Raw genomic sequence first — 15,751 nt, forward strand, 5'->3', positions numbered from 1 at the left:
ACCAGAAGGAGTACAAATTTTGAAACCAATTGCGGCAATCTGGCGGTAAGGGATTTAAAGTACCTTAAGGTCTCTCCCTTTGCAACCCCTCTGGGGTGGCACAGTTTGAAAACCTCTGTTACAGAGTGAACTATTGTGTGTCTATTAGGGAATAGTGTATGAGCTACCATGGGAGTGACTTTGGACACGACAGAGGTCACCCCAAATCTGTATAAGTCACACCCACTCAGTTCTGAGAAAATATCTAATTAGGCACAAAAAGTGAAAACACCTGCGGGCCTACAATCATATGCTATACACTATGTATAGATAACTGTAAATGTTGTCAGGAATGCAAATACAAACTTCAAATGCTGTTCTGGGAAGTTCAAACTGGAGTTAGACACTCTCTCCTGGTTTGGACACTTAACCACAGCTACAAAGCAGCTGACTGGGGTCAGACACATACTCCACTTTGGTTGATTTTCAAATGCTCAAATGAATCACTCTCTCAAGGCTGTTGCCGTCCTACAACTCTGACCACAATATGGTTCCTTGAATCATGATCACCTTTACCTTGAAAGAGGTAAAGTCAGAATAATTCAACTATGTCTCTGGAAATACCTCTGGTCTGTATTTCTGTGTAGTAGTGAGATTGTAGTAGTGCTTTATCTATGGACTCCCACACTGTATTACCTTATTTATTTACTCATGCTGTTTCCCATTTCCTCTGAATAGCCTCCTGCACACTCTAAACAATCAGAGAGAGGAAAATGTGTTTTCGAGAATGACCTGAAGTGACGTTCCCAAAGGTGCTATTCTCGCAGCGCTCTTTCTCCAGCTCGATCTCGTTCACCACGTCACACATCTGCACCGATAACACCTGTGGGAGAGGCAGAAAGCACATATGGGTGTCAAGAATAGAATATGCTTCCAACACACAGCAATTAAACAGGAAAGAATTCCTATTCAGTGAGGTCAATGCCGGTAGACAGGTTACATTCCAGTAAATATGTGCTAGTAAATATTTCAGTTAACATTTCCTTTCATCACATTCCTGCAGCTATGGCCTCTCATGCAATGTTTTCCTATTAGAATGAACCCCCGGCTAATAATACAGTAAATACACAGAAATGTTCTCTACGTCTGAAATCCAAACAGAGCTCCCTGGCAAATAGATGCTATCATGAAAATGGATTAGGAAGTGGAGACGGGAGCCACTGAGTAATCTACTGCGATTGTTCATCTGTGTCAACAAAGGCTGAAAAATGCGGGCTGACAGCTGCTGGTGGAGAGCCAGTGGGTCAATGAAAATGTGTAAGACGAGCAGTGAGGAGCTTGAGAAGGTCAGTAGAGATAGAAGAAGAGAGAGAAGCAGTCGGCATGAGGCGGAGTGTATTCATGAACTCCCCGGGAAGAGCTTCACCCTGCACCCTGTTACCAAAGCCACAATGCTCACGCGACTTCAGGCAGTAAAGGTCAGAACGAGAGAAGTGATGCAGCACAAAGCACAAAATGTATTTACACTTTACACAACTCATATTCTCAAATTGTTCCTTATAGATGTCTTTATATTCTCTTTTACAAGCCCTGACCACCCTGGAGCTGTCAAACGCAAAATTATCCTCATCAATCACCCACAAATCCCCTGTTTAGTGCAGAACTGAGCTCCCAGTTCACCTGACACTGTTGTAAAGTACACTGCTCACGTCAGACAAGACAAACACAAAACGACACCTCTCGGAGCAACAGCAACGCTTCTGTTCTTAATGTTTCCCTCAGCCTTGTTGAGCATCTGCATAGAAGTGTAATGATGTAATGTGGCAGAATAAACTCAGAGGTAAGCTGTGTTCATCATTTAAACAAGGACTAAGTAATCACCATCTACCAGGCCTGCTGTGCTTTGTGATATCTATTTGTGGGGGTCATCCCAGATGTGTAGGAATTTGTGTGATATTTTTTTTTGTTTTGCTAATTGTTACTTTACTTGGATGTTTGAGCTTCATTCTGTCAAATGATGTATGTGCAGAGTTTGACACTAGAAGTCTGTTTTCTCGTTCATCTGATAAAGTTTCTCTGTGCTCACCATAAACATGTACATACCAGCATCATTTCATAACATCACAACTACTTTGGAAGCCAATCATCATCCAACATACGACTTCCACAAGTTTGAAACCTCCAGTGCACATAGATTGAGGATGGACTTCTCAGTAAAAAGGAGACATCTTGTGTCCAGTAGTTTTTGAAATGGAAAATATTTGCATATTTGTCAATTATGGATTTTGACTGAGTAGATGTCATTTAAAAAAATTCTAACAAGGTAATTCAACTTTGTGTAAAAAAAAACACATCAGACACAAGTTATTATTCCTAGCAGAGTATTTCTATATGTTCCTAAAACATGTCTGGAGGGGACCTTTAAATACTACACATAGGAGCTTCAAAGATTTGGCTAAAGGTGAAGGAGACTGCTTTACTAAAATACTTATGTGCTGCTGTAAGTTTCTTAATCACAGCCACATGAGCTACTGACACGTAAGCATCACAACAACACTGCATCAAGGTCAACAAAAACAATAATGTGTATCATGTTCAAGCACAGACTTTCGTGGCCTCTAGATGGACAACATTCATGAAAAAAAGGACTCAGAAATGCAGTACATACAGTACAAACTATATAATACCTCCATGTTCTTTACCACCACCTCTCCACACAGCCATCACTGAGCACTCAGTCATTGCCTCACTCACTCTCTCCCCCCATGGGTGAGGTCGTCCTGACACTATCACAATCCACAGAACTTTGCTCACAGGAGTTTTCACCTGCAACCGATTACAGCTGAAAATCCAACATATCCTGAAGTAATGCTCAGCCCTGGCCCGGGAGGCTGGAGATTAAACTGCTAGCATCATCTGTGCACAGCAACATGGACGGAGGAGGAAATCTCATGTTGGTCAGACCCTTATTTAACCTTATTTTTGATTAGCATGAAATTGATTGTCGGTAAATGTAACAATGGAGCTCTTAAGAGAGGATTTGAGTCCAAAAGCCCGTCAGAGGGGAAGATAACACTTTGTTATCACAGTGAGCTTAAAACAGAATATTATATTCTACAACTTGGTCTCTCAGTGAGTTATGTTAGTGTGCAACCTGATTCCTCAGGAGTTGGTGTGGAGACCACAAACAGAGCTAACAGGGAGAAGTGAATTTGTCATGTTTTTCCATGTTTACTGCATGTGAAAATAAGAAATTGTTTACTAACACGTTAGCCATATCAACTGTATGAGGCAATACAATGTCAATGTTGTACTTTCAGCTTGATCTGCTGCCCCTAGTGGCAAAAAAAACCATTTTAACACTGTCACAGTAGGAAAGCTCAGGTTTAAATAATCAAATGAATGATGGCTCAGTTCCATTTAGCTGCTTCAGTTTTAGGTTCCTGCTTTCGTGCAGTCTGACTCATTGTCACACTGTCATGGCTTCCTGGGACACTTGATTAGAAAGGAGCCATTGTTAATATTATTCGTAACACTTGTGCTTTTCCTGTGATGACTCGTGAAAAAGACCTTTTGTGCTTCTAGTGGAACATTCAAAATTACTAGGAACTACAAAACAAAAAAGCTAACAACCCAGATTTCCATTCTAATTTGATATGAAAGTGGTGCGTTGTTTTTGTTTCTTCTGGCTTTTTGGAAATGCAAACCAGTGGCAGCAAACCTGATGTTTCCCGAAAACGATTAATTCTGCATTAACAGTAGAAAAACGGGAACAAAGTCCCTCGGCAGGGGGGAAACAGACATAATACTGGAATGTGTGCATGGACTTGTACTGTAGGCTGCTGGGATCAAGCTCTCTTCATTGCATGGAGGTCGTTTATTAGTCCATGTATAACCCTGTATATTGTGAATAGAGCCAGAACACACAAAGAGGGAGACCAATGATAACAAAATAATCATCAGAGTACGTGATTTATGGGAGTGGCTGAATGTGGGGTACATTTCCTAATCTTTGAAGATACAAGAGACAAGGGGAAGGGTCCTGGCAGTGATTTATGCTTGAGCTCAAAATACTGATGACAAATATTAAGTGCCTGCCAGTTAGAGATGCTGAAAACATGGGCTACCTATAATATTTACTCTTTGCACAGCAATGGAGATGCTGGAGTGGCCAATTAATCAAAATGCCAATTCCAGACTATGCAGATGATAAGTGGACCTCTGCAAAGCCTTAGGGACATAAACAGACACTGAGTGTCTCCGTGAGCAAAACATCACATAAATACCTGCCAGCTTTGCTAGCTTGTTAGCACAGAGCTCATCAAGAGGGCTGCCAGACTGTTGCTTCAAGTTTTTAGTGATTGTTGTCATTTCAAATGGCCGCTGGTCTTGCCTTGTTTGAGTACAAGGAAAGGATCAAATAAAAAATTAGAGAAAAGAGAGCTGACTCAAAAATGAAAGGAGAGGCTTGTGTCTGTTGGTGGCCTCACAATGCAGAGTAATGTGACATCTACTTCATGCATGTACCTCTTCAGCCATCACCTCATGCTGTTTCACTTGGGGTTGATCAGCCAGTAAGCAAAGTGTGTGCACTGGACAAGATTTAAAGATTTGACACGTTTCCAGTTTGTGCAACAAGTGTGCCATATTTCCCTGGATAATAGCATCTTCCAAATGTCTTAAGTAACTAGTTTGACATTTTGGGAAATGTCAAACTTTTTCTTATTCTTTTATTTGGGTTTTTTTTTTACCAAGAGTTAGATGAGACATTCAGTGCCATTCTCAAGTCAAACAGCTCACCTGGCTCTGTCCAAAGTCCAAAAATATATATACCAGCACCTATAAATCTCACTAGTTGACATTTACTAAGTGGAGATTACACATTAGGCCTACTAAATTAAATATATAATTGTCTATATTTACAAAGGATTGACAGTTAATTCATATTGTTTACCTTCCTTAAACTGTCATTTTTGGCAGTTATGTTACAGCTTGTGATGCTATCTTAACTTTGTGTTTATAAAGTTGATTGCTTTTACCTTTGCTAGAACCTGCTTAATAAAATGTTTACAAGCTAAGAAACTTTTAATGATGCAACGTGACTTAGTAAATCAGTAGTTTGAAACTAGCTAGTGGTAAGAGTTCTTGGGAAGGACACCCAGCACGTAACTCCCCGTAAAAATATAATATTTATATTCATTTATATGTAATAGTGAGCTAGATGTTAGTGAACTTTGGAGTGAGCCAGGCTAGCTGTTTCCCCTGCTTGCAGTCTTCGCTAAGCTACTGTAGGCTAATCAGTAAGCTAATCGTGCAGCTCTTGCTTCATATATAATGTACAGACATGAAAGTGGTATTGATCTTCTCATCTAACTCTTGGTAAAAAAAAAAAAAATAAGCGAATAAGCATATTTCCGAAAATGTCAAACTATTCCTTTAAATGTTAATCAAGGTATCAACGATTAGGCTAATTTGTTTAAAAAGTTTCTTTTGTCATGTGGTTTCATGTTTGGAGAGAGGCAGGAAGGAGAAGTCATTATCACCCACCCTCCACACTCCTCTCCTATCCCCCCTTCTCATCTGCATTGTGTTAAACTGATACCTGACATCCAGCCACTAACATGCACTTTTCAACCACTTATGGGATTTTCTGCACTCCCCCTTAACACCACATATTGATGAAACATGTCAGGGTATGTTATTGTAAAGCAGCCATCTAGGACTGCGGGAAGGACATAAATGTAGCACACCAGGAGCACAACGGCAAACCGTCAAATGTTTTCCATGCTGGTGCCTATAGGAGCCACTAAAATATGTCAACAAATGATGTAGCTGGTTGATGTTTAAAAGTCTTGGGGTCAGACATCTGAGAGTTGTCAGAGGTGAGGAGGAAGACATTTTCACAATCACTTGGATGTTCACAGTCTATTCTTCCTGGAAAGAGCTTCACTGACGAACATTAAAGGCAGCCATGCTCAGAGTCAAATGACCAAAATCTTAAGCTTCTTGGAATCAGACTTCTTTTTTGATTGTCTTCCACATGTTTCTGAAATTGTGCCAAAAAAGCATTGCCATTCCTGATCACTGAAATTACACTGATTCCTGTCAGTGATAAGATGCACGAGTAAATCCCTGTCAGGAGTTGTGTGAAGTGAGAGGAACAGCAGCAGAGCACTCCCGACGTTTCTTAATAGAGATACAACTTCTCTGAATTATAAGACGTAACTGCAGATGACACTTGGTCTTAACAAGCCTAATGAAAAGACCAAACTCCCAAAGCAACTTAGAGAACGGATTTTCTTATCATGCAACCAGGTGGAGGATTTTCAGTTTAAAGCTCATGCAGATTGGCCTGAACTCAAAAGAAAATATATTTCCCAAGATACATCATAAAATCAAAGATGCAGGCAAGCCTATGGATCTAGCACCCTCATGTGCACACTTCACAGTTCCCTCAAGCGCTATGACACTGAAAGGTGACTTATTACCATGTGGCAATGCTCACTCAAATTATCTTCAGAGAAAAATATGTTGAAAAACTGTGAATTTTGTCAAGTTAAATTACTGTTCATGTTCTCATGGGAGAAAAATGTTCAAAGTAGTGGCATACCCTGCTGTTTGTGATATGTCAGTACTAATTTAGTGGATGGTATATGTGCTGCAGTCACCAGATACTAATTTACAGTGGTGTGTGTATTACATCATACATATCATATATATATATATATAAGTAATAATATAAATATACTTTATACTAATGCTTCTGATCAACCAGTTATCAGATTGTGATTAAAATTGAGATCTTTGTTTGATTGCATGGTAATCATTCACATAGCAAGTAGTCTACAAACAGCAGGAGATTAAACAGCCCTTTGACATAAAGGGAATACAGAAAAAAAGTGACTCACATTTAATGACAATGTGAATAGAAAAAAAACTATTTGTGGTCATTTATTTACATCTGGTTTGTGGCAATGTGACCTGAGTCTGAACAGTCTTATTTGAATTGATTTGACTTCTTATGTCACTTGTCTGTTTTGGAGGTGACACTTCACCTTCACAGGTACTGACTCTTTGATATGTCTCTTTGAGTTCTTCAAGTCAGATGTCTTAGGAGATGTTCTCCATGAATTGAGGACATCCTCGAACACAATAAAAGTAAAATGGCGAGTAAAACAGGTTAAATGGCCAGATTATTCAAATTCACTGGGAAATATATTGATTTTTTAACAAGTTCAGGTGGTTAAGATAGGTAGCCTAGATCAATATGAATACTAAGGGACAAAACACATTTTACAATGGATAGATAGATAGATAGATAGATAGATAGATAGATAGATAGATAGATAGATTTGGAGCAAGCAAAATGTACTGTCGGTCATAAATAGCGTCACATAAAACACAGACATTACCGCATACAACAAGATGAATCATGATGTCTAAACTCATCTACATCTGGCTCCTCCTGCGCGCAGTGTTAGAAGTGGCTTTAATGTCTATAAAACTATAGTAATGAACTGACACTTCACTACAAACCATAAAAGACAGTTTTCCTTTTGAAATAAAAGAAATATTGCTGAAGTGAAGGATAGCCTACTTACTTTTGGCAGATATCCGTGGAACAGCAGTAGAAAGAAGAGCTGTGCAGCGTCCATTCTGTCTTTAGTTTTGTTACTCAAAACTCCTCGATATTGGAAAACTCCTTGTAAAATCTGTTCAGGCGTGTGAGAAGAAAGCGAGGCTGTGTGTGTTTATGTGTGTTCATATGTGTGAGGTGCGCAACACCGCTGCTGCCGCCCCATCTGACTGCGCTTCTCTCTGTGCGCTCCTCCAGCAGGAGAGCTGTATCCGACTGTACCCGCCCACCCCCACCTTCACAGCCCCAGACCGCGTGTCCCGCGGGAGGCAGTTTGTTAACAAGGCTGTCAGGCTGCTGGAGCTCATGCTGTAAGTAGGAGCACCAGTAATTACTTGTTGGGTAACTCTGTGACTCCTCTTCTGTGATGTCACTAACCAAGTTTACAACCAAATTTAGTACAAATTTTTATAGAATCTTCAGAAAGTCTACAAAAGAAAACTCGACTTTATGAGATAAGCAATAGATGGCGCTAATTCTCCAGTCAGGTGCCATTAAAAGCAGAAGAAGAAGAAGGCACAAAGAGATGATGTAATTAAAAGAGCTCCAATCAAAGTGTAGGTGTGCTGTGTCGCTCGCATGCTTGCTTGTTTGTATCGTGCATGCACATGCGTCGCACTACTAGTGGCCTAACTGGTACCTGTAGAATATAAACTCCTCCCAGATTGCTAAAACGCCCAAATTCCCGGAAAAAATTACAACGAACATGGCCTCAGTGTCCTCAGGGATCACCACAGTACTGTCATAATCACGTACAATAATTAGTGCAATGGTGACATACTGTACACCTGCAAAAACTCCAGGCTTGAAGGCATGCTCTTCTTGAAACATCCATCACATATGGTCTTGTGAAAAATCTTTGGATAAATGAAATAATCATGGATAACAAACTACATTTTCCTAAACCTTCCTGAGTTCTTGAATAGTTTGGAGATATGGACAACAATGACAGTCAGTGGCAGAGAGGAGGAGGGAATGAAGCTGAATGATTTGTAAAGCAAGGTTAAGACATTTACAGAGAGGAATCCACGAAACAGCTGCTTACTTTGCATGATAAAAATTCCATTACCCAAATTGCACTGGTGCATCCTCTTGTAATTGCTAATGCATAAAGATGAGAAAAGTGTAATCACAAATAAGATGTCATGCAAATCCATGATCAGTCATCAACAAAACATCGAAAATAGAGTGGACACATCTGTTGGCCAAGACTTTGCTCAACTGTGAATTTCTATTATGTGACTTTAACTCAAAGAAAAGTTGAGTAAAGGTGGTGACAGGGGACAACAAGATGGCTTTATTGGGTCACACGGAGGGATACAAAATGATCTATAGGCCCTTGCAGCACCTCTACAACCCCTCTGTCCCCAGCACTACACCCCCGCAGACACACAAATACACTCATCATCCATCCTGGATTACTGGCTGCAACATCATACATCCATCTCCTCCATCTTCTCCAGCCACAGTCCCACACTCTCACAGTTAGCTGATTGACCTCCACTCACAGCTGACTGGACCTCACGGCGCAGCTTCAACTTCAGTCTCTGTGACAGGCCGAGTTCACCCTGTCAGGCACATCTCTGCACGAGCCCACTCATTAATATTCATGGAAAGGCCAGCATAACACAACAAAAAACATGAGTCAACACAAAGAACATGGACTTGTGTCATTTGATTTTTTTCTTCTTTGTCAAATCATCAAGTTATTTTTGTTGTGTGGAATCACTTCATGGTCCAAATTTTGCCTTTCATTTTTCCGTAATACCTTCTATTATCTGTGTGCAGGCAATTGTTAGGGTCAGAGCCTGCTGTCGTGTTTAATGATATGATATAACAATTAATGCTGTGCAAAAACATTGCTGCTGTGAAATGATCGTAGCATCAAATGTCAATGTAATAAACAACTACAGGACGTGAAGACAATATTCTGTTGCTCTTTTAGTGTTTATTAAAATTATTTGGATTACTTAAATATACTTTTTGTCAAACAAAAAAAAAATTATTATCATGATATTATATTAATTATTCTAATTTAATCCAATGGAAACTTTTTCTGTGAACTAAACTTAACTTAAAACTTTTATAATGCTGATAAAGAAGCCCAATTGTTGTAACATGGTTTTATATTTAACCATTTCGGGGTGCCATATATGTACTACATATAAAGATTAAATATAGACCCACTTTATTAAAGAGTGTAGAAAGTTAGAAAGTTAAGTGAGTGGGATTCGTGTAAATCTTTATTCAATCTCTTTCAATTTTTATGATTATCACTGAACTTCTTATCAAATATTAAATCACCTTCTCTTTATTCTCATTTCATCTTTGTCTGCCAGCTACTATCTGAGCATGTCAGCCATGTTAATGTGCGAAGGTGGTTTTGTAGGCATGATATTATGAGCCAAATGTAATATAAAACATTAATAGATGTGTTTAGGGTTTTGCTCTCAAAGTGGATCCACATTTCATTTATTTGTGTTTTAAACAACAGAGCAGGACAATTAACAAGGTGAAACTGAGGTTGCAAATATGACTGCCATCATTATGACCTCTGTTATTATGTCCCCACAATGCTTTTCCTGTAATCCTCCCACCACTGTGGCTGTTGTTTATCAAGGCGCAAAGCAACATCTCTTATCTGCCAGCATTTAAAAGAAAAATGTGAAGGTGAGAGCATTAGTGTGTTGTGTGTTATGTGTGTGTGTGTGTGTGTGAATGTTATTGTCAGCTTGTGATTCAAACACTGTATATAGGCCGGACGTTTGCCAACTGAGCCTGGTCAGAGTGATTAGAGCAAGAGGAAATTGGAAGTGAGTTTCTACACCTGCGTTCTTTGGTGGACACAAATATATTATATATATCAGAAACATCCCTTTGTTGTCTGTGAACAATGGGAAATAATGAGTATGTCATTGTTGATGCAGATCAAGTACACGATAGCTAGAATTTAATTGAGAACAATTGGGTTTGAATGGGGGGAAAAATTTTAATGGGAAGTCTGCAGCCAGAGTTTTTCAATGGTTGTTCAGCTGCACTGCAGAGACACAAAAGAGGCTCGTAGCCCTCAAGCTTTTTTCATGTCATCAATCCAAAGATCAGGGAAGTACTCAACACAGTTTCTGGCAAATTGTTGTATCAGTGCGTTTTTTTATTGGAGCTGGTGCAATCAAATTGAAGGGCCACTTCCTTACGCAATTAAAGCAATTGCTCCATCACCCAGGCTGCCCCCTGGGTAGGCAAATGCTCACAGCCAAAAGAACAACCTTATATGTATATGCCAATTATGTATATGCCAATATTTCTGGAAGACAAATACATTACATAAAAGCATTTTCTCCCTGCAGTATATGGACTTGTTTGGTTTACAAATTTCCATACACATGGCTCAAGGCAGTCGGCTCTGTGGGGTGTGCAGCAGCCGAATGGCCGGAGTTATTTACTATAGGAGGCTTTTTGGATGTCAGTAATGGAGGGATGCGTTTAAGTCTGAGTGCCAAACCTCAGTTTTTCCAGCGTTCAGCGAGGTCTGGAGGCTTAGGATAAGCTCTCTTTGCTTAAAGGCTCCTCATGTCTTAAAGGGTGGTTTGCACTTTGACTTGGCTTCTGTACTAAACCTTGTTGCAAGCTGCTGGAAGAACAGAGCGATGAACACATGATATACATAGAGCATCATAATGGAGGTACAGTACAGCATGGTGACAGCAATCACATTGACAGCCAACTTGATTTTCTCTGTGGTGAGGCATGGAAGAGCAGCCTGCCAGCTGTGGTACAGCCACTCAGCTGTCATCTTTTATGTTCTCGCTATACATTCTCAGCTATATGTCTGTCTCTGCATGTACTTCTCTCTGCTGCCTGACAAAACACAAAGCCAAAACCAATGGTGGAAAGTAAGTAAGTACATTTACTCAAGTACTGTACTAAAGTATAAATCTGAGGTGTGCGTACTACTACTTTGTACCTCTGCTCTACCAGATTTCAGAGTGAAATGTTGTACTTGTCAACTATAGTTACTAGTTACAGATCAAGATTATAAAAACCTATACTTTCATGAGCATATGAAATACGATGCATTGTTATTCTGTAAATCAAACTACCCAACAGATTATGAAACGAGCTCCACCTTGACCAACTACAACTGAAGGTCCACTTATCAGTTTTTCTGTATCTTTCAACTACATCTAATGGTCTTTGTCAGTGGATGGATGAAGTTTGCTCAAACTAGCTTCAGTTGTTGTTGTTGGCCACGTAGGGAGGATATCAACAAAACATCAGACTTTAACACGGGAGACTGCTGTTTGTTTACGGTTTCCTACTCATAGTCAATGTTGTTGTTTTAGCATCTTTAACACATAAATTAAAGAAGCTAAATTTATTCTTTAGTTTATCATTTTCTAACCTTATCCATCTCTCTATTATTGTAACCATGGCGACCAAGGTCCCCTAACGGTAACAAAATAGTCTTTTTTTTAAAAAACACTAACCAAAACCATGTTTCCCTGAACCTCTCCAAATTGTTTTTGTGCCTAAGGCTGACCAAACCTTAACCATAGTGTTGTAACATCTTAAAAAATGAGAAACGTATTTTGTCGTTTCAAACATTCAGTCTGGCTTTAACAATATAACACTGACCATTTCACCTTAATAGTGGTGAATAATACTTTTATACAAATGTTGCTGATAATACTTTTACCTACTTTTATTCAAGTTTTGAATGCAAAACTTCCCCTTGTAATCAAGTATTTTGCAGAATGGAATTGCTACTTTAATTTAAGTAAAGGATCTGAATACTTCTTCCATCACTGCTCAAAATCCCTCCCTTTTTCTGCTGAGATGACTCTAGTGCGACGCACAAAAGACAAAAGACAATCAGCAGTGAACTGATACACATATCTGAGCCTGAATGCTGGAATGACAGCAGCATCTCTTCAAGGACAAACAGAGAGCCCTTTTTCACCTTTTTTTATCTACTCTCAGAGTGCACAATTTTGTACTTGGCAATCATGAAACCACTGGGATAAACAGACTGCTGATGCTGGCGGAGAGAAAGTGTAAGCTTTGAGGTATGGCTGACATCAGTAGTGAGTGACCCAATAGAAAGACAGCATGAGATTGATCTGCAATCAGTACAAGACGTTTTTAAATGCCCAACCACTGTCCTGATAAGAGGAGAGTAGCTGTCATTTGGTAGAAGGATTTGTAAATGACGCCTACACAGTGGGAGCGAAGTGACTGTACCAAAGTCAGTGTCACTGTATCCTCCTCCTCCAAAGCTCCTCACTTCGTCCAGGGACTGATGACTCCATCTTTGACAGTGAGCTACTCCTCGCTCTCACCCTCCAGAGGGGAAATTAGCTCAGCAGAATGCTATTTCACACTGAGACTTCACCTTTTGCGCCGATGTAATCATTGTGTTTCTGGAGTGTAAAATGGTTATGGCCTTCAAATGTAATTGAAGGACCTGAGGTTTCACAATGTCCAGAGAAAAGAAAGGGATGTGTGGGAGAAGAAAATAATATTGTAAAATAATATACTGATGCTCAAAACATCCTTGCAGCTAAGAATTGATGTGTTAAAGAAGTGAACATATTGTACTACAAATGATGCAGGATACATTATCAAATCTGAATAGTGGTGTTACAGTTAAAGGCCTTTAATGGCTGTAATTTTAACCATAAATGATAAATGATAATATGGATGTCTGTCCATACACCTATTTCTAGTCTTTATTGGGTCCAGGTCTTGTTGGCTTCAGGCAAAGCCATGTCCTCCTGTTCCTTGTGGATCCCAAGGCATTTCCAGGCCAGATGGGACGCATAATCCCTCCAATGTGTTCTGGTTCTTCTTCCAGTATATCCTGCCCAGGATACCTTCACAGGGAGGCACCCAGGAGGCTTTCTAACCAGATGCTGAGACCACCACCAGGCTGACAAACAAACAACTGGCTCGAGGGATGTTGCATATCAGACCAATCACCTTGTTGTTGAATAAGAGTAATTTTGCTGAAAGCCTTTGTTCAACAGCTTTCATTGGTCAGAGACCTGAGCAGCTTTTGATTCTCTCAGTCACTTGTCAGAGATAAAAATCTTCATTATCATTGACTACATATTAAAATACTGTCAGGATAACTACAGCACAGCATGTTTTTCTGTGTCCAGGTATTCAAAGTCAGTCAAGTTGCCCAGGTTAAAAAACCTGTCGACTGCAGTACAATCAGATATTCTATTATGACACCTGTTTGCGGTGGGTCAGCCCCACTGGTGAGGAACACTTTTTAAACTGCAGTGAGTCACTTGAGTTGTCGAGGAGCAGCAGGACCCAGAGAACTGATACGAGAAGAAAAATGACCCGAGAGAGGCTTCATAAAATGGAAAGTTAAAGGATTTTTGAACTTGAACAATAAATCTGGATCTGGCTCTGAACGTTTGGCCTGGCACGTACAAAACCTGAAGATGAACCGCCAGCTTAAGAGCAGCTTTGAGACCATCTCAATCAGTCAGTGTTGATCTATTTTGGTTCACCTGAAATTGGTCTTATGTCTTTGACTTGTTTTAAGGTGATTGTTTTAGACTGAACTTATCTGAAATAAAAAAAAAATGTTTGAAAAGATGAATTCATTTCTGCCATCCATAGCATTTAGCTAAAGTGCCTATGTACAGCCTCCCAGAGCTGCTAGCATAGCTGTAGGTTTGTGTATCTTTGTTGTTACTTCCTCAGTTAAATGTATGTGAATGTCCTAAAAAATATGAGTATTGCGGTTTCTTATCCATTAAACAAATGAGGCACCCATCTGAGTCAACGTCCAACTATTAGCATAATCCTGCTCATCATAATCCTGGGTTGTGTATACATAATTCCCCATTCAAGACATGTTGAAAAGAGATAAATTCTAATTTCCTCTCTCTCAACAGTCCGAATCATCAGTCATGCACAGCGATGAACTCTGATGGTCTCCAGTCTCTATCAGAAAGTGGAAACGTTGTGCATGTAAGCTTCAAATTGGAACACAGGACTTGTGTGTCATCTTGTGACTATTTGCTGCCTCTTTGCAGCATCTTCAGTCAAACCAGCAGACTGTATTACCTCAAGCAGCACATATCTGCATCCACAAGTGCAGGCATGAGTAGCATGATATGTCTCGTCGTACATTATTTTAAAGTCAAGTGTACTGCTGTTTTGAACAGAGATGACAAAATATGCTTATGGGATTGTCTGGTATAATTACATCACTGCTGGGAGTCATTGCAGGATGTCCGGGGAAACAAAACAAAAAATTAATAAATAAAAAACATTCACAATTTCGACTGGAGGCATGTTGAGCCCCGGCCACAGACAGCTGGTGTGAGCTAAAGGATCAGTGAGTGCATTTACAGAGAGACATTTATGCCCTCTGAACTGAATATGAACCTCGCCTGTGTTTGCCTGTAGCTTGAGTGCTGTCAGTCACAGTTTTAATTCTGAGAATCGATACCGTTCACAGGCAGAAGCTTGTTAATTCAAAAGATGATCTATTTACACTCAATTACTTTGCAGAAAACAATTAAAGCAGAGCTGTGTTTCCCTGCCTGCTGCATGCTGGGAGAGGCTTCACAATGAAAAGTCACAATGGAAAATCAATAAATGAATGTATAAAGAATACAACATTTTAAAAAAAAATGACACATTTTATGTAAACAACAATTATACAGGAAACATTCATTTGTGGTGAGGTGCTGTCATGGCAGCAACTGGATCAAAAGGCACTAGACCAGAGAGGAAGGAGGGCCTTCATCAATGGCCTATGTTCCTTAGTGAATACAAAGGCCTAATGTAATCTATTCATTTGTGGTATGAAAATAATTTGGTTTTAAATTACACCAACGCTCAATATAATCGTTACCCCATCTGCCAAAAAGTCAAGTTATATGCACATAAAAAGCGTGTTATTTATGTGACTTTATTTACACATTAACTATGTGTTATTTATCGAATGTGAAGCACCATTTTAGATGTGGTAAATCCACATACGTTATTTTTGAACATTAACACATAAATTCACATTATACTGTATAGGCATGTGTAATTATCAGACAGGTGAATTGTAAGAAATCACAATAATTTTACATGTAATATCACATGGGAAACATTCACACA

General features: G+C 39.5%; 1 protein-coding gene across 1 annotated transcript in view; it reads right to left on the reverse strand.

Moving 5' to 3' along the window:
- Nucleotides 1-7,634, reverse strand: part of vipr1b (vasoactive intestinal peptide receptor 1b) — a 36,486-nt gene extending 28,852 nt beyond the window's left edge. Inside the window, exons 1-2 of the mRNA XM_070927782.1 lie at nt 7,581-7,634; nt 772-862 (exon numbers count right to left, since the gene is read on the reverse strand). Of these exons, the coding sequence (XP_070783883.1) occupies nt 772-862; nt 7,581-7,634 (145 nt within the window). The remainder of the gene's footprint in view (nt 1-771; nt 863-7,580) is intronic.
- Nucleotides 7,635-15,751: the final 8,117 nt, after the last annotated feature.

The sequence above is a fragment of the Enoplosus armatus genome, chromosome 21 (genome assembly GCF_043641665.1).
Source record: "Enoplosus armatus isolate fEnoArm2 chromosome 21, fEnoArm2.hap1, whole genome shotgun sequence".
NCBI lineage: Eukaryota > Metazoa > Chordata > Actinopteri > Centrarchiformes > Enoplosidae > Enoplosus > Enoplosus armatus.